This window comes from Orbicella faveolata, unplaced genomic scaffold (assembly GCF_042242905.1).
Source record: "Orbicella faveolata isolate gen_17 unplaced genomic scaffold, um_ofav_v1 contig_36, whole genome shotgun sequence".
NCBI lineage: Eukaryota > Metazoa > Cnidaria > Anthozoa > Scleractinia > Merulinidae > Orbicella > Orbicella faveolata.
In genome coordinates this window covers 7,574,824-7,601,046 of record NW_028301565.1, presented here as the reverse complement: position 1 = coordinate 7,601,046, position 26,223 = coordinate 7,574,824, and the positions used below count along the sequence as shown (strand labels likewise).

At 39.5% G+C, this 26,223-nt stretch overlaps 2 protein-coding genes and 1 long non-coding RNA gene across 4 annotated transcripts; 2 read left to right on the top strand and 1 right to left on the bottom strand.

The window, feature by feature from the left end:
- Positions 1-882: 882 nt before the first annotated feature.
- Positions 883-14,367, top strand: LOC110048958 (MFS-type transporter SLC18B1-like). Its single transcript, XM_089274928.1, has 16 exons — positions 883-2,911; positions 5,435-5,630; positions 6,835-6,930; positions 7,207-7,280; positions 7,445-7,592; positions 8,199-8,267; positions 8,686-8,851; positions 9,144-9,214; positions 9,318-9,419; positions 10,031-10,131; positions 10,576-10,671; positions 11,268-11,342; positions 12,147-12,213; positions 12,428-12,454; positions 12,914-12,963; positions 13,860-14,367. The coding sequence occupies exons 2-16, from the start codon at positions 5,448-5,450 to the stop codon at positions 13,954-13,956; spliced, it is 1,422 nt and encodes a 473-aa protein (XP_089131054.1). The 5' UTR covers positions 883-2,911; positions 5,435-5,447; the 3' UTR covers positions 13,957-14,367.
- A 1,156-nt stretch (positions 14,368-15,523) lies between these two features.
- Positions 15,524-26,169, bottom strand: LOC110048974 (endophilin-B1-like). 2 transcript variants are annotated; one of them, XM_089274931.1, is made up of 11 exons: positions 26,011-26,169; positions 25,798-25,939; positions 24,468-24,596; positions 23,210-23,343; positions 22,761-22,853; positions 22,510-22,566; positions 20,184-20,228; positions 18,919-19,008; positions 18,528-18,628; positions 17,787-17,961; positions 15,524-17,115 (listed from the first exon to the last, which is right to left on the bottom strand). In XM_089274931.1, exons 1-11 carry the CDS (start codon positions 26,152-26,154, stop codon positions 17,008-17,010), a joined length of 1,218 nt encoding a protein of 405 aa, XP_089131057.1. In that variant the 5' UTR covers positions 26,155-26,169; the 3' UTR covers positions 15,524-17,007. The 2 variants fall into 2 exon arrangements, with proteins under 2 accessions (XP_089131057.1, XP_020610400.2); XM_020754741.2 differs by lacking the exons at positions 20,184-20,228; positions 22,510-22,566.
- LOC149102141 (uncharacterized) lies at positions 17,113-22,694 on the top strand. Its single transcript, XR_016202439.1, has 2 exons — positions 17,113-17,756; positions 22,530-22,694. It is a non-coding gene; the product is annotated as an uncharacterized LOC149102141 (long non-coding RNA).
- Positions 26,170-26,223: the final 54 nt, after the last annotated feature.

Here is a 26,223-nt window from a genome sequence, read left to right as displayed (position 1 = left end):
TGTCCTAGCTGTCAAATTCTCTGTATTTTCTTGCATTCCCTTGCGTTCCCTTAAGGTTGTCTAGTGCCTTTCCAACGCGTCCCACAACATACCTTTTCTCATCATTTCTGGCCATCAGTCACCTTCAGTAGCCATGATTCACCGTCACCAGACATGATTCGCATTTGCTAGACATCATTCACGATCACTTACTGAGGGGGACATGGGGATTTGCGGTGTTGCGGTGTTGGTGTTTTTTTTTATGTTTTTTTTGGTGGGTGTGCGATGTTTGTGTTTTTCACGCTGCAGTGTCCGGTGAATTGAAATTATTTGCGGTGCTGGGGTTCCTTGTTTTACCTTTCTCAAACCTAAATTTAGCCTGTAACCTTCGTTGATCCATGCCAATTTATGACAAACAGTACCACTGTTGAGTTTTTTTGTAAAAAAAAAAAAACCTCTTAGTCAACGGGTCTAGGCTATGTTTTAAACGGGTGACACACCAATCAGATTGGGGCTACTAAAAACAACCAATCAAATTGCCGCTTGTAAAGGTGAATCGTTTGTGAAGATTTCGTCCCGATTTTTGAAAGACCATCGTTTTTCTACAAAGAGAAACAGGTATTCTTGTATTGGCCTTATTCTGACATTTCCGATGCTTCGTTTTCTATGGTTGAGCCCAGGACTTTGTGGATGGGTTCCAAGATAGTTCAGAATTCGATAATCAGCCAAAGAATCATAGTCTTTGGCATACACGGACATGTAATCAAGGCTTTGCTGCAGGGGCTTTTCTTTTCGTATTACATGAAATTTCGAATGAAATAGGTCTTAGCCGCTCGGTAACTTGGTGAATTCTAGGACAAGAACGATTGATTTTAGTGCAAAATTCACTATTGGGTTGGTGGGGGGAGGGGGGGGGGGGACTTTCGTCCGAGATGGCATGACGAGATTCATGAGACTCTGAAATACCCAGCAGGACGTGGGTTTCAATTTCCGGTGACGTCATGGTGCTTGTGCTAATCAGATTACAAATCTGTCATTACTGCACAATTTGTGAGTGTTTGTGGTGTATGAGCCATTTAGTATTTGACAGAATAATTTAATGCAGTAAAGCAGATCACCAACCAAATATGGCCTGGTTAAAAAGTTTAAATAGTTAATATTACAACCAGAGGCTTCGCTGTATATGCATCCGCGAAATTCGATCAAAGAACGGGTGGCGCGAACTAGAGCATGGCGATAAATCCATGTTCTGTTCGTCTCTATCGATCAAATTCGCGGACCGTCGCTCGATCCGAGCCAAATTTGATTCGCCGTGTCGAGCGAATGGTTCAATAAACCACGAGAGTTCATCGAAAGTGATTCCTTTCCGTTTTTCAAAGCTAACTTCCCAGAAGTTTATATTTTTTAACTGTCTGATATAAAAGGCGGGTTCGTGGATCCATCGCGGTCATCGTGGTTTCAATCTTCGAGAAAGAAAGATACAGTTATTGTTGCTACTCTGTTCGAAATAGTTTGAAGAGCGTTAAAAAAGAAAAATCCTGGATGCCGATAAAATACAGAATTTCAAGCGATCGAAGCAAGAGATAGTTTTAGGCGGAGACAAACGAAAGCCGAAAATATTTCTGCGATTGCGGGCTAAGTGATACGCGGCTTTTTGTAAGACACTCTTGAGAAAAATTGCTAAGCAGAAAAAATGGGTCACACTTGGAAAAATGGGTCACTCTTGGAAAAAAGATCCACAATTGGAAAAATGGGTCAAATTTAGAGAGTGGGTCACACTTGGAAAAATAAGTATCACATGCATGGAAGAAGAGTCACAGTGAGTGCTGTGAACTACATAGTCGTACAAATAAGAAAATCAAGAATTGGTTGGAAGGAACGGAGCATGTTTCTAGGACGGTCAAAAACCAATAAAATTGTGGGTTAGAAAATGGGCAGGATCCTGAAATGGGACAGTATGTTAAAAAAACAGATTGCACGATTAACAGAGGTAAATGTACTTTTCTAATAAAGGTACTCCCTCTCTCGACTCCCTTCCTAATAAACGCTCTCGGCGTGGAAGGAGTTATGTGGCGAGGAAATTTCCCAAACTCTGCAGATTTTCTGGCGAGTTATAGCATTTATACTTTCTTTCAGAGGTCCTATTGTTTCGCCTGTCTTGTGGTTTTTTGGAATGGCAAAACAAAGAAACTATGATCAATCTGTTAGCTACTATTACAGACTCCTGCTGGGAAAAGCTCCTTTGAAGTTCTTATAAACAAAGCCACTGATCGAATTGTCAAAATCAAACCTTGATAAAACTAGGCTTGCTATTACACCTCTTAAGGTGAAGCAAATTCTTTGGCTGTACATATGTTGTTTAATTTGTACCAAAATACAGACGAACATTGTCTAGTTAATCTTCAATATGCTTCAACTGCCAATCCGAAATTGTTCTCATTTATACGTAACTTGACAAGTAACTTCGGTAGACACGCGGAAAAAATGAGCGAGGACGGAGAAGCCCGGGCAGAGAAGTTAATCCTGACAATCCTAGCTAATCCTGGAATTTCGGGAAACGCCGTGGCTAAAAGTATTATTGACTGCGTAGCTTTTTTCTACGAAAAGGGAAAAGGTAGACTGTTCACAGTCCCCCTATATTTTCCATGAGATCGTAGATGTCGATCGTTGAGTTCGACGGGCCGCCATCTTGTTCTCTTGATGCGAGCGAAACTGGGGAGAGTTTTGTACTCTCCCCAGTTTTGCTCGCATCAAGAGGCCAAGATGGCGGCCCATGGAACTCGGCGATCGACATCTGCGATCTCATGGAAAAATAGGTGACTGTGAACAGTCTAGGAAAAGGTGGCGAAAACTATGGGTCCCAAAGTAAATTTAGATGTTGCGTCAGCAAGGAAGAAAGAAGAAGGCTTTCTAAGCTAAGGGAGCGCATTTGGTAAGTTTGTAACTTAGACATCATTACTTTTCTTCGTTTGTTTTCTTTATATCTGAGTGAGTTAAATTAGTAATTACAGTCTAGGGTCGTCTAGAGGTCATTCTGATACCGGTCTATACCCAGTTCAAGGTCCTGCGACCTTCTCGACCTTCTATTTTTCAAATGGTTATCGATATATCCAGATATTACGTTCTAATTCACTACGTTCAAACGAACGTAAATTATTTACCACTTAAATTTCCGCAAAACAGGTGCAACGAAGCATGGGTGGATCGCATGCGGACCCTAAAGAATAGAGAACAAACAAAGTGCCTCAACTAGTAGAAACAACAGAAAACGAGCAGTACACACACAACTCACAAAAATAAAGGAATAAATAAATAAATAAATAAATAAATGAATCAATAAATCAATCAATAAATAAATGAATGAATAATGCTATACGTAGGCTCACCCCGAAAAAGCTGCTGATCTGTTGACGAAAGGGAGGTTTTGGTTCTCTTTTCCAATTCATCAGAGACATACTCGTCCACTACTCTCCAACCTTCGGCACTCTTTATCGGCTATTTCGGATCAACTCTTGGGGCTGACGGATCAACTCCTTGCCTTCGACAATCAAATTAGTCAGGTCTTTTTTTTCAGGAACATTTGCAGAGGTTAACCTATCAAAAATGGAATCGATCTGGGCATTATGTTCAAACTGCTTCGGGTTGCCTTTGAATTTCATGAGAATAACCTGCTTGCTCACCTTCGATTTCGACTCGATCTGTTTACTCTTCTCATCCAGTTTAACTTCAAGATAGCTTTTGAACATCGAGAAAACTTCGTTAATGACAGGCGAATCACCGGGTTTAGAAGTACCGGCAGCACTAGGTTCTGAAACGCTAGGTTCTGCGCCGTCTCCCGGAGTAGGCATCCTCGATCGACGTGCTACACTCGTGTAAAATAGAGAACGTGACCGGCTCGAAGGATATTAAGTGTAGGGCCGCTACCAGCGAGAGAGATCAAACGAAACTGTCTTTAAGTATGAATAGAAAGAAACGACCTATCACGACTTCGCAATAAGCGTCCTCCGACACCTAACACAGAAAATCCAGTGAGGAATGTGACGTTAAAATACCAGCGGAAAATGTATTATCGCTATATCGAAGGCGAACACCGCTAGCTCCGGAAAGTAATACTCTCAGTCAGGATAGGGCTCCAGTCGGTGGGTTGCGCGAAGAAAATTGTAAGTGAGTGAAGTAAAAGAAGAGAGGGACCTGGGGTAAATCTCCTTCGCGTAAGGTTTCTTCACAAGAACAAGAAAACTGATTTACAGGCATCAGTAGGTAATGAAAAGCATTGTGATGTGTTTATTTTGTGGAAAATTGTTGAGGTGTAAAAGTATTATGTAAAATCATGGGGCTAAAAAATGTGTGTTGCGGTGACGGTGCTTCGTTGACTTTTCTTGCGGTGACGCGGTGTTCGTTATTTATTTATTTATTTATTTATTTAATTTATTTATTTATTTATTTATTTTTGCGGTGTTGCGGTGTTGCGGTGTTGCGGTGTTAAGATCACCAACCCCTCCCCTCCCCCTCCCCCATGTCCCTCTCCTTACTATAAATACTAAATATCATTGATATAACTCCCAACTCAATATGTTTCTGACTGGAGGAGAACGTGTCACGTGTCATGGGTCAAAACTCACTAATAGGGAAACTTCAACTTGCACGAGATCAGAGCGTGCTCCTTGAAACCGCGGCAAATTGTGTGCCAGCCGGTGCCGAGTTCTAGTTTTGAGTTGGGAGGTATAACTATTTGGTTCTCTCACACAATGGCAAGCTTTCGTCTCGTTTCTGTAACCTGGTGACGAGACAACCCCACTTGTGGAATTTTGAATGTAAAGAAAAGAAAACATTTAGTTTATTTGTTAGAATCATAGCAGTGTTAGGATCAAGCAACGACCGTGTATAAAACGTGCTCTCAATAAACTTTATTTACTCATAATAATCTTATTTGACTACAGTCTGAACCTTGTGAAAAAAAAAAAATCCCTTTGTACTCGACGTATTCATAATCTGAATAATTAAAAACCGTTGATTATCATAATCAACAATAGCCTCCCTCAAATCATCTGCCACTTTTTGTGAGGAGGGTAAAAGAATTTTAAAAAAAATAAATAAATAATCGAAATCCTGGTTGCTATTGGATAACAATACGGAACAATTTTACTCAACCTGTAACAAAATGTTGTATTACACAAAGAAGAATAATTTATGTAAATTTTAGAATAGTGATCAGTGGTAAATACAACAATAATCGACTTGAAATTTAAATTAAAGACTTTTATTTAACCAAATGTAAATCAATGTACGTGTGTGTTTGTGTAGGGGTGTTAAAACGGAAAAGATCTGAGGGAAATGTTTTTTCATAACACTTTTTTGCGCTATGAACACAGATTTGGGGTAATTTTAAAATGAATAAGGAGCAAAAAGACGAGATAACAAGTAATGAATCTCTCGAATCCGACACCTTTGACAGACTGCACACGAAAATGGACGAAAATATTGTCGGCGATCACGAAGTCGGTACATCATCAGCACTGGAAAGTCAGCAGCAGATGTCACAAAGTTTTTCTTGGACTATCCACAATGTCGCAATATTGGCATCACTTTGTGTTGTCGTCGTTTTATCATTTGCAGCGCTTTCCATGATCGCTCCATTTTATCCACATGAGGTAAGTTTTGTTATTAGAGAGCAATTCATAGCATTTCACATAGGATATGTACCCAAAATGTTTATCACGACCTAGCCTGCGGAACAGGCGGATTAACGGGGCAGAGAGCCAAACGCGATACACGAGCGCGAAGCGCGAGACGAAAATAAATCGATTATTTCCGTCTCGAACTTCGCGCTCGTGTATCGCGTTTCGCTGTCTGCCCGCTAATCCGCCTGTTCTGCAGGCTAATCACGACCAAATTGGTCATAACCGGAAAATAAGATATTTTGTGGTAAAATATGCACATTTGACGTGCGGAAAATTCATCTGTTACAATACTCTACGGCTCATAACTGAGACCTACATGTAGCTAGGAGAACCTGTACTTACGAGTTTAGTTTTACGAACTTTGACTGTAAAAAGACGGCGCAAATGCATGTCGACGAAAAAATATTTAGAGACCTAAAGCGGGGTTGTTTCTTACATTTCAAATCTTCTGCGAAATGTGAAAAAACACGCTTCAAAATCCCGTGAAACCAGAAAATCACACAGCAGAACAAAATTAATTTTCTACCGTTTTACCAAAACATTTATCGAAAAAATGAAAGAATGATATTTAAGAGGACTGTTTTATAATGACACATTTCTAGCAATGACACGTGTTCAGTGAAAATGATGTTTTGTCACAGAAAAATAAACTTCTCAAATTCTAAAGCTTTAAAATTGATTTTACCTTGACCTGTTGTCATGACATTTCAAGAAAAATAACCAGCTGAAAAATTGCATAGTTATGGTTAAAAGGTCGTGTGCTGCCACAAAAATCGTACATTTTTTTTTACAAAATTCATCATAGTTTGATGTCAAAGCAACCGCCCTCTGCAAACTTGACGTAGAAACCATCTAAACTTAATTAACACAAAATCCAAAAATAGTTATAGTACATGGTACGGCTATCGACTAAGAGGCTTAACTAGGTGTTTTCCATTCGACCAAAGCGTACAAGCGGTACACAAAGCTCCTGGAAACGTTTCCAAAATGCGAACTATTCAACATGGAAGGCAAATTCTCCGTAAACGTTTTTGAGAATTTTATGATATACCTCGTGAGGTTGTCCTCTTTGACAAGAACGTCCAGAAAATGGTGTGTTCCATTCTCCACAGCTGAAAACGTCCGGAAACTGATACTGATACGTCTTCTTGCTTTAATTACTTTACTCCAACAGGCAAAATCTAGAGGAGTATCTACCTCTGTGGTGGGTCTAGTCTTTGCAACTTATCCACTCCTGGTCTTCATTTGTGCTCCTATCTGTGGACTCCTGGTTAGCAACTTTATGCGTTTCCCCATCCCCTTATTTATAGAAAGATCGACCAAAGAATTACTTGTTCACAAAGCTTAATTAGTTGATTAAATTGTATTGGCTACATTTCATTGCAATGGTAACCTTGCCAACCACAGGCCAAGAAACCGTTTAAACCAAGTCTTGTTAGTTTCAGTTGTTTCTAAGCTAAAAATGCGCTTAAAATATTGGTAATCGTTTGTGACTGTAAGCTCGCAGAGGCTACATTGTAATTAATTTGTGCATACTATTTGACAGATAGCAAAGTATGGCCCTAACAGAGTTCTCTATTTTGGTATATTTACTGGCGGGGCATCTTTGACCCTGTTTGGGTAAGAAAACATTGACTCAAATATAACAATGTTCCAATGAATTCCTCCTTGCTTGCTTGCTTCCTTCCTTTAGTCCCCTGACTTCATTATTCCTTTGTTTGTTGTTGTTTCAAATTTTGAGGCGGAGAGGTTAATGACTACAACTTTCGGTTTCTTGCTTTCAGCTTTGGTGCCTGGATTTCTAGTACAACGGAATTCATCGTCTTAAGTTTCCTGTTGAGGGCGCTTTCCGCATTGGGAGGAGCTGCCTCTGAAACTTCAGCCATGTCTATTGCGATAGAAGAGTTTCCAGAAAGATTAGGAATGGCTTCTGTAAGTTTTTTTTTCTAATAATCAGAATACAAATCGCAACAAAACAAATCTAATATACTGTTAGCAAGATTCTCAGCTGGATAAACGGTCGCACTTAGTGAAACAGGCTAAACATTAATCGTCAAGTGTAAGGAAACTTTTTCCCATCAAACTCTAAAGGTAGGCAGTCAGAATTTGTGGTTGAGTGTCTCAAACCTCCTCGCTCACGGCTAACATAGGAATATGACAGAATGCTATCAACTACCTGATCAAGTTCAAGTGGTCAATTTAATTATTTCCAAATATTGATCAAGTTAACATACGCTTGCCAGCAACGCTTGCTCCCTAGCTGGAATACATTTCAGTAAAAATATGGCAAGTTTAGGGTCCCATATTTCCATGAGTTTACAACAGACTCTTATGAAACTTCGCAAATTCACTAAACTTGGCACAGTAAATCGATCCAGGGAGTTGGCTTTTGTTGTTTTTGGGTCAAATCGGTAAAAAGGTCCGTTATTTGGTATCTTCTCCTAAACAGTGAGATGTATTGTTTTAGAAAAATGTTTTTATCATTAAGAGAACATTTTATGAATTATATCCAATTTTTAATTTTACCTGCGGTTTAAGGGCTTCATAGAGACGTTTGTAGGAGTTGGATTATCTCTTGGACCAGTCTTTGGAGGAGGTCTCTACACAGTAAGTAATTAATACGACCATCAGCAATCGTTTATGAGAGATTTTAGAAAACTCTACGACTGATAATGCACTGATAATGATAATGAGGATTCTGACAAGAATTTTACTCAGCTCTTAAATTTTAAAATGGCATGGTTATTATAGTAACTCTTCATTATAGTCCAGAGTTGAGAAATTTTCCTTGGGGACTCACCCCTATTGCTACCAATTTGGCAAAGGTCTGCAAACGAAAACGCTGCTGCCTGTTAAACGTAGCTCCTAGTGCCCGCGGGTACGCCGCTGAAACAAAGCACATTTCACCATGTTAGCCTAGTAAGCGTTCCCACAGGGTGGTGGGTGCGACAACACGCACGAAAAACTCGAGTTGCAGTGGCAGAGATAGGATTTTACCTTCAGTTAATTCTTATGTCATTTTCAGATTGGTGGATTTGAACTTCCGTTCTTCGTAATTGGTTGTTCCATGGTCGCTGCTATCCCCGTATTATTATGTACGCTCTCAAGTCGATCAGACGAAAGTTCTGATCAAAGGGAGGCTTTATATCCGATAGTCGAGTCCGTAAAAATTCCCGCTGTGTCGATGCTTGGTGAGTCTATTATCCACGTGTTATGTATGCATTAACATTGGTCGACATACACTTTCTCCAGTGATGTTATATTTCTGAAAAGAAACGAAGCAATTCGAAATATTTCACAAACACTGATTATGAAAACCTGAACTTACGAAAAAGCACTCGGGAACTAGTTTGAGCCAATTTGTATGTTGCCGAGTACAAACTGCTGAGGTCAGTTTTGAAACTATTTTAATGTTAAAAAGTAGTGCACAAGACCGCGATTTTTTAAACATCCAGTTTGAGTGTAAAGCTGTTTCTTTCACAGCTCTTTGCTTCATTACAGCCGGAATGACACAAAATTACTTCGAACCCATTTTGGGGCCGAACTTGGAAAAGGTAAGTAGCTTGATTCTTAATTAATCTCATAACCTAGACTTTGGTTTGGTCCAAGTGTGCTGAGGTTTACAAAAAAGTTTTCTGTGTCCATTTTTTCGACCAGGTGTTGAACCTCAATACAGCTCAGATCGGTCTGATATTTCTTGTACCTGCCTTATTGTATGCACTTGTCACACCACTTGCGGGATGGATAGGAGATAAAACGGTTCGTAAGTATTCATTGAAGTCTTAAATGCGTTATAAACTCCTGGACTCATAATACACGCTAAGTCTTGACGTTGTTACAATTGTGGCAGCCAAACACTGCCTTGCGATTGGGAAGCGAGAATCAATAATATCAGTGTCCGGGGTGGGTGGGGGGGGGGGGGGGGAACCTCCCTTATGAAAAGGTCGGGGATGCTTGTCAACTAGCTAACTTCGACACAAGCAATAACAGCATTCCTCAGGGACGGCGGAGCCGGGGGGGGGGCTTAACCCCCCAAAATACAATAAAATAATAATTTTAAAAAATAAAATAATAATTTTACAAATATCTCCAGACCCCTTTAAGTTAGCGCCTCTGGCGCTCGCTTGTAAGAACCTCCCCCCCCCCCCCCGCCCAATTCAAAATACGCGCCGCCATACCCATTTCTTTGTATCATAACAGGATAAAACGAGACAGAAACCTCCATCCTGGATTCTTTTATACATTGGTTAACTTATTTTGCCCAGCGGAAGAAAATAACCAGCAAACAGAAATACTTTTGCTGGGTTTTTTAAAGTTCTTTTTAGATCGATATTCGAAAAGAAAAGCAATAATTGTTTGTTTGTTTGCAGCAATGCTACCGATGGCTGGCAGTGTCAGGGTTCATTGGCGCTGGTTTTGGTAGTTTTCTGTTAGGACCTGCTCCCTTTCTCACGTCTTTCCTGCCTACCAAGTATGTTATTATGACGATCAGGCAACTATCACCTTAATTTCATTATATAGCTGTAGTAAACTGGTCCAAGATGACAAACGATGAAAAGCCTGGACATCTGGTTTCAACCACGGTCGCAGCAATTCGATGTACGGAGCACTGATCTAGACGTACCGCAAACGAGTGAATTTCGTCAAATTACTTTTCTATTACAGTGCGCAAAAGATGACTGTTCATCCCGTCTACGAAAAAGTTCCAAGTACACTTCAGAATGACTTTCTGACAACAAATTATCCAGTAAAGTCGTCTCTTTATCACTGCTAATAAGCCCCGACCACTCGTGACCCGCAATTTTAGCTCGTTAGTATAGGTCCACCAAAACAAATCTTACGTATACATAGTTGCAAGAGCATATTCTTACGTGTAAACGGAGACCACTGGAACAGTTCCCATTTTTATTTCCAGAAGAGTCTGGTTTGTGTGCGTGGCCATGGCGGTCACTGGTTTTTCATGGGGAGTTTACTTTGTGCAACTGATGCCAGATTTAGTTATGGTCATGAGGTGAGAAGCTACCACTCGAATTCAATTCTTTCAGTTTCATATTCATTGTGCCTGGATTAGTTGTATTTAGCTTAAGTAACTCAGTAGGGTTCATTAACCGGATACCCGTGTCGAAACTGAATGGGTGCCCTAGAAAATTACTTGTTCAACTGATATTACCACTTCCACCATATCATCTTGATCTTGATTATGTACATTGTAAAAGGTGAGGTTATGTCCGCATACGAGCGAGTAGCCCATCAGGCCGGAGCGTATCCACGTTTCTGTGGCATGAAGCGACTAGGAGTACTTCTTCACCCCCCTGGATGGAATGCCAGTCCATAGTAGGGTTACCCCAACATTTAAATTCGGGGTACCCATTTATACACCTGGGTGGAGAGAGACACTGTGAGAGTAAAGTGTCTTGCCTTAGGTCACAACACAATGTCCCCGGCCAGGGCTTTAACCCGGGCCGCTTGATCGGGAGAAGAGTGCACTAACCATGAGGCCACCGTGCTTCCCCTTATGTATCATGGCCTTTTCTGTATCGGCGCTCGATCAAATACTTGTACTTTAGAGAATAGAGTTTCTTTCAATCTTGTGTACTTTGTTTATAGGGAGAACGGAATGGCAGACAGTTCCTCCACGCGTGGAGTGGTTTCAAGTATATTAAGCGGCATGTATAACTTGGGGTATGCCGTTCCGTTCTTTACAACCTGTTTTAATATCTATCAAGATGTTTTACGTCGCATTTATTGGCCAAACAACAAGTGGTGCACTTGTACTAGACACTTATCACGCGATAATCTCCAGTTTAGAGATACATTTGTAAGGTTGTTACCATTCCTTACCAAAAATGTAGGGAATTTCGCCCGGGAATTTTCGTTTGCGAATCGAAGAATGCCGGTTCCATTTATGGTTTCATTTTGCTTAGGGCGCGAGGCCGTGAAAGCCAAAAGGTTGTAGCTGCCCCAAGCGATGCACAACGGAAGGTCCGGGACAACGTTGTAGATATTACAGTTGTTTTCTGTTTTACAAAATATTGCTGGGAATTTTGGTTGGTATGTAACTGGAACACCGCTTTTCTGTTCAGTTCACGAACCGGACTTTCCAGATTTTTTCGTAAATGGAACGCAACCACAGTAAGCCACAATGTCCTAATAGAGAGCATTGTGCGTGGCATTTTCGATATCTGTTCACGTGCTCTGGGACAATAAAGGATAAGAAAATAAAACTTGCCTGTTGAGACACTAGTCTCCAAGGAGGCTTATGGTAGTTAATGAGATCGAGGTACCGTCTGAACAGAAAGAACTAAATTGAAGCTAACATACAAAATACTAAACAACGGCTTCTTACTCGTTTCTTAATGACAGCATCGCAAGTCCAAAGTCAAATCCAGCATGTCAATTTTAAATACGTCGTTCAACTTGAAACTGATCAGAGTAAATTTGGTCCGAAGTCATTCTCTAGTCGTGCTTGTCATGTTCATATTGCAGTGCCGCCATTGGTCCAACACTGGCCGGGATCATAGATGACCACACTGGATTTCAGTGGGCCATGGTGGTAAGATTCGGAGTGATTCTCACACACACTTTTAAAACTATTACCAGTCGTTACGTGGCTAATTTTCGTTTTCTATTTAGTTTTTGTTGATTTCTTCTTTTACTCTCATCTCCGAATTTTCTTTCTGAAAAATCGTCCACTTCTGTAAGATCAAGACTGACGTCTGTTGAGTGACTGAAGTACATTCCACTTTAATCATTTTCTATGTTTTCAGATTGTCGGTATCATCTGTTTTGTCCAGGTGAGTTTTTAACCATTACATCCCAAAGCTCTGATTGGTCGAAATCCAAATTCAGCATGTTACTTCTGGTCAGTTTTGTTGTTTTCAAAACCAATAAAAATCGATATATCTCGAGAGTCGCTCGTTTCGTCAAGCCTTCGCAGTAAGGAAACAACGGAGGTACGAGATTGGACTAATCATGCAGTCACGTTTGTAGTCATTTCATGTAACATGTGGTTTATAACACATTCGTTGTTAAATCGAACTGACTGTACGTAAATTCAAGGGTACTGTTTACGAATCGTTTCAGCTAGAGGTTAAATTTTCTCCATCACCTCCGGCTGTCTGAACTTACAACTGCAAAGTTTCTCGTTTCGGCTTGTTTGTTAAATTCATTTCTCATATATTTCACGTAATATTAAATATGAATAGTTCAGGATTCTTACGAGCTCATTACTTAATCATATTATTTGTTTTCAGGCTGCAGGGTTGATAGCGTTTACTTTGTTAGGAACAATTGATGCCAAAGGGTAGGTAAAAGTTGCCCAGTCGAGCGCGTTCGCTCCCTCGGGGGGGGGGGGGGGGGGAGGGGAGGGGGATTCCCATATGAAAAGGATGGGGGTGCTCGTCGTACTTTTTTCAAAAAGCCCACAGCGGGAACTTTAAGCTGAAAGAGATATGACGGGAGATAATGTGTTGTTTCAGAATTGGTGGCTCTTGAGGGTGAAAAACATTTCAAGCCACGCGCACAAAACAGGCCTAGGATGGGGTTCTTTTCGACGAGCACCCCCGTTTTTTTCATGTCGGAGTTCCCCCCGCGGGGTTCGCTCACCGACTCACTAGGAGGTACTTGACCTGCCACGACAAAGCGTAACGGTTTACTGTAACGCGTAACCTCCTTCACAGACGTCTTTTAGGCTCATCACCTAATCATTCCTGAGAAAGTTGCGTGACCAGCCCAAAGAGCTTCTGCGCAGCGCAAGAGACTGCGTAAGTACAAGAGGGCGCAGAGAAACAGTATAAATCGGGAGTATAATTAAAGAAAACGTAACTTACACGGCGCGACAAAAATTTAGTCATTGCAATGGTAAAATTATATGTGAATCGGTCATAAGGATTGTTAAGTACTCCAGACTTACGGAATGACGCTACCAACTAGCACAGGGTGGAGGAATTCTTTTAATTTCACAACGGAACACCCTCAGAGGTGTTTCGCGTCCAAGCGACGAAGCGCGTGCGGTTTAAAATATAGATACCTAAACCCCATAAGAAATTAAAGATTATAGAGCTGGCTATCAAACTATACCAAGAATTTTGAGATAAAATGAATCGTCGAACTTCTCACGACAACCGAATGAATATCTTCTCACTCTTTAGAACGAGTAGATATATTGATTGAACTTCGGTTTTTGTTTCTTTCTTCAAGGCAAAAGAAGCCATATTCTCCGCTTGTGGCTTCTGATTCAAGTAATGGTGAAGAGGTAATAGTAAAACATTCCGTTGCTGAACAAAAAACCTCTTGAGACCATGAACGGAAGAGGATCTGTGGTATGGAGGGAAGTTCTGCGTGGAATCTCACTTCTCAGTTAAATTACACACATTTTAGTCATGTTAATGCGAATGTTATCTAGAGACCTGAGCCAAGTCGTGCTAACTGAGTTAAACGCCTCCACAGAGTTTTATCCATTGAAGGTCGTACGACGAAAAAGATCCCATTATAAGCTATGAAGAAACATAATTTTAGAGAACCTAGTTTTTTTACTTGAGAGATGACTACGCCTTTTATAAATTCACTGGTAGATTTACAAATTTACAAAATTTATGTGAACGCTTCATCAGAAGAAACTAACTGAAAACATATATGTGCACGACGTTTTTAACAATGTTCGGTAGCCATGAATGATATTATTAAATTGTTTTCATTTTTTATTGAACACCAGAGGTATTGATAGTGATGTGGAGGGTGATCAGTGGTTTCCTTACCCTGCGAGCAGTTAGTTTCTCCTACGCCAAACGAGAGCGTAGGAGAACCCAACTGCTCGCAGGGTAGGCTTTCTTATTCGTTGTTAGTAGAATTCTACTAGAACACTAATGCAAATGCTGCAATCTGACCACTAAAATCTGATTGGCTGAGTGATCGTACACTATCAGCCATTAGAGTGCAGTGGCTGAAGGTCGTCTACGAAATGGCGACGGTTTTTCGTTTTCCAAAGTTTCGGAGGAACATTTTGATCGCTTTCTGAGAGGACCACTAAAAGAAGGACTTTTATGTTTTCTTGACTTAGAAAAACTTGAAGTTGTTGAAAAATGATGCGCGCATGCACACAACTGCAATTCCGAACGATCTTTCTAAGGCGCGAAGTTTAATATGTCGAGAAATTATTTGAAACCAGTTAGAATCCTACTAAACGAGAATTAGATTATTCGCGCTCGATTTCTATGAGAAGATAGTTGATTCAGCCTTCGGCCTCATAAACTATCGCCTCATAGAAATCTCGAGCTCATAATCTAATTGCTAATTTTTTTTTTTTTTTTTTCAGATTTTATAAGCACCCCTAGGGCACCATGAAATTTCAATACACTTATATTTAATTGCTCTGTCTCTGAAATATTTTACTCCATGACTATATGCACACCAACCAATGAATTCGTCCTCTACAATCAGCAGACGCAAATAATTTTGGACAATTATATTTCAGTCCCCGCTCTCTGCCACACAAGGCTATGTGCGCGTCGCTCCAATCTCCTCCCAGACGTGGCGTTACCCTAAAGCCGCTGTTCAAAGGGAATTTTGGCTCTGTATACGCGATCACCACCAAGGTGGAAGAAATAGCTTGCTACAAGTTCTCGGTAGAACGTACGGCCGAGCGCGTAGCGTGCGCATGCACGAGAAAACGCCGCGACCGAGACGCGCTTTGCGTTCTTCCTACGCTGTACACACGGCCGACAGATAAACAAAGAACGATGAGGGGCGTTGAGGTCTGCCCTCTCATCAACTTGTTTAGCTTCAGAAACTCTTTAATAATCATACTAATACCTTATTTTGCTCCACTGACTGAATCAATAATTAAAAATAAATATACCAACACCTCAAATTCCTTATTTAATCTTCTGTTAGGAGAGAAATAATGATAAATTTTTAGGCTTTGTAGAAATGCGACGAAAATATTAATCAATCGTTAACAAAAACTCGGAAAAAGATTCCGGCAAGTACTAAGAAACGTTTGTCTCATTAATCACTCATTCTCCAAATTATCTTTTAAGTCGTAAGTAAGTGCAGAGATATTCAAATTAGAAAATGCTTAGAATTACCTCTCCAGTTTAAATAATCGTCTGTGAGCAGTCTCTTTCTTTTCCTAGCGTGCGAGGCGACCACACGAATGCAACGCAAAAGAAGATTGATCGGGCGGGGAGAAGCGAGGGCGTGGAAACAAGGGGTTTTTTCCTGTCTCGCTTAATTCCCTTCTCGTTGTTTCCCTAATTTGCATAATTTTAACTTTTCCAATCGCGCGCAGAAATTCAGGAACGAAAACCGACTGCTCGTAATCTATTTAAATCACTAACTTTGAAATTGTCGATACACAAGAAGTGGACTTAGCCTCGTGCCAAAGAGAGTAAAATACGAGAAGCCAGCCCTGTGTTAGTCTTCAAATGTTCCTGCAGTATAGCCTTTAATACGCCAGAATGACCTTGAACCACCCCAACGTGACGAAATTCTCGATATAACGACCCCCCTTCCACCCTCATTGCAGTACTAGTCATTTTGTACTAAAATACAACGCTGTATATCACTTATGAAAACTTTGAAAACCATAACCAAAGGAATGTACAGACTTACTCTACAGATCCAACACAACTTTGTTCCTGTATTAGACTTGTCTATCAATGCGTTATTTATAAAGGAACACAATTTACACGGCATTCAGAATATTTGTTGTTTATGTATCACAGTTCGTTTCCACTTCACCAATAAACCCCTCTTACTGCAGCATTTTAAATTTTGACCTTCTGACTCAAAATTCCCTTTTCCAATTAATACTACAAAATAAGCACAATTTTAGTTACAAAAAGGAGAAAATCAACTTAATATTCGGCAACCGCGTGATCTCGCGTGAAAAACCTTGAGTTAACACTATATAACGGACAACAGCGCCTTGTGAGAGGCGATTTGCATGATGGCGTCATTTGACTAGCAGAATCCTTCACTTTTTCTGTTTCTTATTCTAATCAGGGCAGTTGTTACTTAAACCCCACTGGGAATTCAAAATTTAAATAACAAACAAAAAACGAAAGGAATTCTGGTAGTTGAAGTCAGATGATGACAACGTGCAAATCTGCTATTGTGAAGTAACGTTTTACATTATTCCGCAAAGGCCGCCAGATCGAAATAAACCTTAAAGAGATTCTGATCGGCCCAACTACTTGCGCTAAAAAATATCTCACTCTGGGTACACGTTAGATTATCGTCCCCCATGTCCACACGTAAATTCTCCTTAAGCTTCCTTACCGGCCTCCATAAATTTGTTACTAATACTAGTGAAAAGAATTTAATCATGTTGTAAATATTATTAGACTCAGTTCAGTAGCTCCAGGTACGTAAGAGGTACTTTCCCGCGCTGGCTTCCCCTCTCGCCAATCATCCAATCAGAATCCAGGCCGGGTGCGCTGTAGACCGTGATTACCTGGGAACAGAAAACACAAACCACGTGATTACACAGAACACTCGTTCCCAGGGTCTTCCCATATCCCGTCTTCCAATCTTCCCATTAGCCTTGAAGACTAGTAAACCAATTAGCTACGTGTTTGTTTGGAATATGACTAAACACCATCAAACGACACTGTCAAACAAGTCACGGGTAATCGTACAAGTAGATGGTGCAGAACTGGGTGAAGATGGCCTTTCTGGGAACACAATCACAATATCATTTTTGCGAAAAACCCAGGAATACAATCAACTTTCCCCATTATTATTTTGCTTATTGAGTCAATGACTCGGAGAACAAGATCAATGCAGAAGCGAAGGAGAGGGTCTACCTGTCTACTTTCTTTGTGGTCGTTGGTTGTTTTGTTTGTTTGCTTTTTCAGTCATTCGTTTACTGAAGCTTAAAGCTTGGAACAGACGTACATGTATCTCAAAGTAGAAAGTGCAGTACCAGTGACATTCATTTGAAGGGGATTCAAGGACATCTAACTATGGAAGCCCAAACAAGATAAAAAAGCTCATCCTAAATTTCTCCAGAACTGGAAACATATTATCTGCACCAAGATTACTCTTGCTTCCAAGAGAACTGACGGGGAAAAAGCAACTGTTTCGCACACAGGGGTAAGTGAAACTGTAAGCTCTGACACTGACCTCGTCAGCAAGCAACGAGAGTTCATTCTTGTCTGCAGCATCGTAATCATACAAAACTTTAGCCTTCCTGGTCAGTGATGGCCGAGGGATAGTGTTAGGGTCCAACCCACTGGAGGTGTCAGCAGGAGGTGGTGCAGAGGGAGGTACAAGGGACAAGGCGGCTTCACCTGGGGGACTAAAATAATTCTCTATATCAGACTTTGCCTTTTTGGGGGTCAAATATTGTTCTCCATGTTGGATTTTCCCCCTTTTTTAGGAGAACATCGAATTCCCCTTTATTTATTTAGGCTTTTATGAGAAAAAAAATGGAATTCTCCAAGACAGACTTAAAGAATGAGACCTTCATATCACTAATTCAGACTTGTTCCTTTTTGTCTGGAGACTAAAATAATTCTTTATATCTGACTATCAGGACCCTTGCCCTATCATATGGTTCCAAAGTCTTGGCTATGATTTCTCACAACAAGAGTGTTGGTGGAGGAAAAGTATGACCTCTGAGAGCTGACCTGACCAGCAGAAAGAACCAACTGACTTTCATAAACAACATACACACAGGGCTCATGTTAAGCAAGTGCTCTGAAATTTGTCATGTCACATGTATGTTGTCGTCATTAGGATGTGTCAATTTACAAGTAACTTACAACACCTTCCAAACCCCACAGACTCGGCCAATTTCCTTGGAAAGGTGTAACACCCTTTTCCTGAGCTAAAATATTGAAAGAAGAATGAGTGGCATTGTACCTGGCCAGTTGCTTTTGTAGGTCTGCCATGTATGCATGGCACTGTGCATAATACTGAGCCTGAGCTTCGACAAAATTCATAAGTGCTCTGTGGTGATTGGCCTGAAATACAAACAACAAGGCTCATTATAATGAACTGTCCTGCTGTTTTAAGCTCTTAATAATTAAATGATGCACTCATGCAGGCCAGGATAAAACAGTTAGTGATCGTTATTGGTGACTAAAGCACATGAAGTTTTCTGTTTGAAAAGGAGAACTTTTTGTTATTAACAATTTGTTATTGATGATTCTTTTTATCACATAATTTAATTGAGTTACTAATAACTAAATAGTTGTCAACAACTAACTCTCCAGTCCGTGGGGGCTCAAAGACATGCTATGATTTCACTTACATGAGCAGTATTTATTCCATCCAAAAGAAGTTTGGTCACTTCATACTGTCTGTCAAACTCTCCTTGACTCACACGCAAATCTGCCTCAGCCTACGAGAAAGCTACAATGTCAGAATTGAAAAGACAACTTTCTTTACCTGTTCTGCAAAATGAAAAACAAAACCTAGACCTAAAGGGAGGTGGTTGGCTGTATAACCTACATGTACCTCAAAATTCTGAAGGATATAAATTCGGGAAGATTTAGGTACATGTATGTCAAAATTTATCAATAAATCAGTCAAAAAAAATATATATATATTTAAGTACATTCTTGTCAAGTCTGAATTTAATCCTAGTGGCCCATCAGGCTAGAAACAACATGTGCACAGAGATCAGGATTCCATAGAAAAAAGTGACGAGGATGAATGGGATGTCAGACAATCGCATGGTTGTAAACAACACCATTGAACCTCTGGTTTCCATTTATACATCTGAGCACAGTAAGGCACTGTGTGAGTAAAAACTCTCACCCCAAAAACCTTGCAGCACAGTGAACCTGGTCACGGCTCAAACCCACTTCTCAGTCTGTGTTCCGTCCAGCAAACTAACCATTAGGCCGACATGTTTTCCATACTTGTATCAATCATAACTTTACTGTCTGTCAACCTCAATGGTCAATCAACAGAATAAAGTGTATGCGACTCAACCATGTATTATGGAATCAGGTAGGAAGAAAAGGAATACATGCAGGATTAAGAATAATTTGATGAACTCTGAAAAGATCACATCAAAGTCAAGCCCTAGCAGCAATCACAGAGTATTAAGAGAAATTAACAACTGCATCGCAAAATGGAGGCTGGGTGCCTGTGATATCCAGGAGCTTCCACTATTGGCAGCCAGCTCCTAGATGGAGACTGCTCCCATGGCTGGCAAATCCTGGCAAGCCAGCCATGAGCCCCCACGCAGAAGGGAGAGCAGGCACCCATCACACTGTGTGAACAGTGGAAAAGAGGGAGGGAAATGGGGGGGAGGGAGGAAGCCTTGAAGATGAGGTCCCATGAACTGCCACGCAAATAACACGCTAGCGCCTGTAACGCTAAACACACTTCAGTCAAAGAGCACATGGGATCTGGCGCATGCCCATGTATGAAACGCCGCTGACTCCAGACAACACTGGCGCTCTTTGTTGTTAACTCCGTTAAATTGCATTTAACTGCATGAAAAAGAACACAAAAAGTTGTTTGATAGATAGCAGTCATGCTGAATTTGGAGAGCAAACGACTCACCTCATCCAACTCAGTGATTACAACCATGTTCCGTGAGGAATACATCTAGAGTCAGCAAAGAGTAATGGAACACACATATAGAGAATACAAGAAGACACAGGAAAGACATTTATCTGGTAATCATTTAGATTTACTTTTAACAGTATTGAGATTTTTAATTTTGTTTTCAAGCTGGTAGATTTATTTCAATGAGGAACTTGTTGAGTTTAATATACTCCTGGATATATTGTGAGCTTGAAATAAAATCGTTTTTTGTAAGTCTTAAAATGTACCTCCAGGTATAGATTTGAGAAAAAACTAAGATGATAAAATTGGAAGCAGGCAACATGATGGTGCAACAAAATTTGAATTTGATTGCCAAATTTAAAACACTAAATAAATTGGACATGTTGTGCATTTGAAATTGTCATTGCCGTATATATCCAGATTTTTAAATAAAGGTTCTATTTGCTCAACATTGTATGTACTCAAGAAGAAAGGATCAATATTTCTCTAAAGGATGTTTTTTTAAGAAAAATAACTTTTACATCAATGTCAATAACATTATCATGTTAATTTGCACTTTTGCTGCTAGATTAACCATGGTAGATGTAGACAGTTAAACCTTTCAATTAACAAGGCCAGAGAATTTAATGAATAAAACTACTGGTCACGGAAAGAATAGATTAGTTACCGAGTAACTTTAATGAATTAGTCCATAAATTATTCGTTTATGGACCAGTACATGCAGCAAGGATTCTTTTAAGAGTGTACTTGTTAGTGCAGAAAGTTAAGACAGATAAATAATAATATCATTATTAGCGGTAGCATTTAATTGGCTGTTCATGTAGTGGTGGATCAATGTAATGTACTAGCACAGTATTGATTTATTTAATAACCAGTTACATGACTGTATAAAACAGCAATGCCATATCAGGTTATATGCTTTATTTAACTGCTGCCCAACATGATGACAACTCCATTTCTTTTTTAATTTATATATATATAACATGTAAAAGAAAATATTAAGTCTTTTTAAAACATATGTTTAACTAAGATATACTCCAGAGGGAAACTATATTCAAACTTAGAATTTTTTTCCTGGGCTGATCAGTGACTTACAGTTGAATTTGTTGTTAAAATTGATATTTAAGATAATTATGAAGACTTTTTCAGTCATGTGGGTTGAAAGTTACATGTAACATTAATTTTGACAGCCACCACTACATGGACTGTAGTAAGTTGGTAATGATATCATTTAAAGAGATGTATCAGGTTAGAAGTACAAGTAGCAGCTGTTACAGTGCAATTTACTGTGGTTTAACATGATGTGTCAGGGTTAGGCATAAAAACAATAATACAACAAATAAATAAATAAGTTGGACTCAAAGTGTAAGTGACATGAAAAATAATTTCTGCTTATTCGAAAGGCCTTTCAAAATACAGAAGAATGGCATTTTTCTTTTTGAAATATCTTTTTTCGTTTTAGAGATATTGACGTTTTTCTATTATGCAAATTAGATCAGTGATGACGTCATATTGTTTGCAACTAAAAGGTAGAAAATACTGAATAAATGATATCTCTGGAAATATTGAAGCAGTGTTCTTGAAACTTGGCACCACAAATGTGCATCACAAAAGGAACAACATGACACCCTTAGTACTGTTGCCATGACAACAGTTTTGCTGCTGGTGCTGTCTTAATAAAATTAACTGAAAGTCCCAGTTTTTGTCTTAAACCAAGAACCATCTACCCTACCCAAAGTAATGATGGGAGTAAGACAGTATGGGAACTATGTCTGTTCCAAGTAGGACTTTTTGTCTCACTATAGAGGTTGCAAATGTGGATTTTTGGTTTTTTGACAGAAAGAGACTGGAACTGAAAGAGTTGCTATGGCAACTGCACTAAGGGTGTCATTTTGTTCCTTTTGTGATGCACATTTGTGGTGCCAAGTTTCAAGAACACTGCTTCGATATTTCCAGAGATATCGTTTATTCAGTATTTTCCACTTTTTAGTTGCAAACAATATGACGTCATCACTAATCTAATTTGCATAATGGAAAAACGTAAATATCTCTAAAACGAAAAACAATATTTCAAAAAGGAAAACGCCATTCTTCTGTATTTTGAAAGGCCTTTCAAATAAGTGGAAATTATTTTTAGTGTCATATACACTTTAATTCACGACAAAATGGTGAAGACTCAGAAATCACTATAGGAGAACCTTGCCAAGTCCATTAGGTAAAGGAACCATGAACAAGAATCATGTGCATAAAGAAACCATGAACAAGAATCATGTGCATGAATACATGTAAATGTGACGAAAAGAATGGTTACAAATGTCACCTTTTCTGCTTTATCGTCAGGAAGAAAGAGACCTTTTGTCAAGCATTTGAATGTGACCTGTTCAGACAAGAACTCAAGACATTATGTATATCAACGATTCATCAGTTTTTACTGGTTCGTCAGGGATAGCAAAATCTGTCAAAATCATCATAGACTGAATAAATAACACACTGCAGAAAAAAGAATGGTCATATTGGTGTGCTCAAAATTCCAGTCACAGTCTCCTTACTATCACTGTTGTATATACTAACCTGTTGGATCTTCTCCGGACTTTGAGCCTTTCTTACTTTAGTTTTACATGCATCCAGGTCTAATCTTTTAGCCAAGAGAGTTCTGCGTTCTTTCTAGAGAGAGAGAGAGAAACTTACAACCTTGGTGTAGAACAATTTAACAGGTAAACAAGCTAGTGAATGAAACGACAGTCATTGAAAGTGAATGCAATAGTATTTTTAAGTCCTAATCTCATTCCACAGGATGAAGCAATTATTATTATTTACAGCTAGGAGTGAAGCTACTTCAATGGGTAATTGAACTTGTGGAAACTGATACTCTCGAAATAAGAAGGGGATGTTTCCTTTGTCGAACAATCTTTCATTTCAACCAGGACAAGAACTCCTGTTAATGGCAAGGAGGACTGGATACATCCAACAAAATTTGATTCTTATTCAAGAGCCATTCAAATTGCATCACATCTACTTACTGATATTGTTTTCATATCCCCTTCCAAAAAGGTCTTAAGCTGATGGAGAAAGTGCGTCATAGACTTGGCCTTTAAATCTCTCTCTGCCTGGCCAAGCTTTTTTTCTGTTGTTCCAACTTTGACCAGTGCACTACCTATTATGCAATGAGCACATTCACCGAAGTCAGCATAAAAATAACTCAGATTTAGCAAAGGCAAAATGTAATTCAGACAGGAAATAATGATTCTCAGTTAGGGACACACGCTTTTCCAAACTTATTATTTTGCTCAGGCTGAAGACATTTTACAAAATAATGTGGTCAAACAAGGAAGTTACATGTACACTGTACTGTAGCATAAGTCTCCTTCAAGAAGCCATCTGTAGTGAATGGAGTAATAACGCATTAATGTCTCAAGAACACTTCTAAGTTGACAATTGAGGATTTGATTAAGACCAGCCTACATATATTTCCAACACTGACCACCACCAGGCGTTACAGCTTGTAATTTGAAATTGTCAAGCTACCTCAACAGTACTACAACAGGAAACGGCAGATTGTCATTCAATGACTTTACTTGCATAACAATTGTGATGATTTATGGCGGCAAATGAAGCACAGTGATACACACTATAAGCCAAGCTCCAGTTAAAAGGAATTTATTGTGAGCATATCTCTATCATCAGTGTTTGTCATACTCAGTGAAAACCAGGGAGAGACTGGGCTACGTGTAATACATGTTATAAGTGTTGTTAACTCCTTTAGGATGAATGAGAAAGACAGAAACAACAAAACTAGTCTAACTACTGACTCTAATTAAAAAAAAAGCTTATTCAAACTGCTCATTGACTACCAAAATACCCACTTGCGATATATGATTATGATTTAGGATAACAGACCCCATAAGTTTTTTAATGTAACTGGTCAGCATAAAACGCAAACTGCCAACTTCAGACTGCAGACTGTGGAACAGGGGTAAAATGCAGACTGCAGAATTTTTAACTGAATTGTGTTACCATTTCCATCATAGAGAGCTAACTGTAAACAGTCTGACCAGAGTGTTATTTAGGCTATCCTGAGTGATATTCAGGCTAACCAGAGTGGTATTCAGTCTATCTGGAGTGATATTCAGGCTAAATAATTATATACTTAAGAAGTCTGTAGTCTGCATTTTACCCCTGGTCTTCAGTCTGCATTTTGCCCTCAGTCTTCATTTTACCCCCGGTCTGCAGTCTGCAGTCCTCAGTCTGTATTTTACACTGACTGCCCATGTAACTCACCATAATTTGTTCCTGGGCCAAAATCATTTCCAGCTTCAATCATAGACTGGCCCAGTGATTCACTCTCGGTCAGACGGGGAGGTTTCGGTTTGTCTAATTTTTGATAAACAAATTCTTCAGCTCTCGTTCCTGCAAAATACAAACAATATGTTACATGTATGTCAGTATGACAAAGTGAATTTGTAAGTGCATGTAAATCATTTCTTAGAAAACAGGCTGGCATGCTATTCCAGTGCCAGAAAATGTGCATTCCCCTCTTTCCCCCCTCTTGAGGGGTACACTTCACTTAGTTTGACTGTAAACCATTGTTAAGATCAGTGTATTCCCAAAAGATCTTTCTAGAACAAACAACACAGACATGCCTAACTTTAGACATGAGATGTCCTCCATCATTTTTGCAGGAGCTTCTTGTCTCTAAGGATACATTAATGTAGGGATGGAGAAAAGCTAACCAAAGTTGATTTGCCACATAAAACTATTTTTTAAAGCAACATTTGAACATTTGTTTGGAATAATTCTCATATTTCTGAATGCACCGTGAAACTGCTACATGAGTTTGAATCTAGACATTTAAACACCAGCACAGAGAGATTACTTATTTAAATGAATATGGAACATGACTGAAGAAAACACATTACATGCTGAACCAACATAATTCTTGTTGCACGCAGAAATACGTGTTCATTGCTATAGAGCACTGAATTCAGTCATTTGCCACAAAAAGCAAACAAATTAGAAGTAATTGGGTGATAGTAGGCCTAAGTTTGGCTAACAGCCTTTTAACCACAACAAGATAAAACCTAAAATCGGGATACTGAAAAGAGTGCAATTTGCAAGAAATCCTCTTCCGTGATTTCCAGATCTTTATCGACAAGTTCCGGTTTCACTTTCCAGACAGAATTACAAACCCTCAACGCAATATCAAAGCCTTGTCTTTTTCACGGGAACTCCAAAAACAACGCCTATTTTTTATGTTTGTATTAAATCCATTTTAAAATAAACATATTAGCATAACCTTGATGTCCCCAAATTTTCCAACTTAGAACTTTTTTCATCAAAGCTTATCTTAAATGGGCTTAAAAACATGTAACAAACACAATGTGTAGACGAAAAGTTGTTCGACATCCACAAGACACATCTAATGGCATTTCCCACATAAAGATTTTATGGTGTTAATTATATTCAACAGATCTTCACCACGAAGCGAAGCTAGCTAAGGGAGATTTTCTTGGAAAAATCTTGGGAAGAGGTTACATAGGTCCCCCAAGTTTCTGAGCCTAAATTTACTATGGATAGAAGATGCATTTACGGCAAATAGTAAGAGGCCAACCTGGATTAGGCTGAAGCAGTGCTTCAGTTTGCCTTAGCAAACGTTCTGTCCAGTATTTCGTGCGATCTGCCTTCTCAACCAGAGATTCAAATCGTGCGTCGAAAACTGTCTTCTCGGATGTACCAAGTTGCTCCTCTGTGTACTAACGGGAAAAAAGACTTAATTAAAAAACTGATAACACAGTAATAGACCCTAGGGTGTGAAGAATCGAACCTGCTTTGCCCTTGAGAAGAAAGTTGCCGTTTGGGCACCAAATTTTTTCATTGAGTCTGCCATGTTGCTGATGTTTGCTGAACGAAAGTAATCCATATTGAAACGGGTGCGCAATGAATCCCAAATTCCTCTACTTCTGCGCATCACGAACACCACCTCTAGACTCCAGACTCCTGCCGTAGAGGTGGTAAATTTTTCCTAAAGAAATCTTGT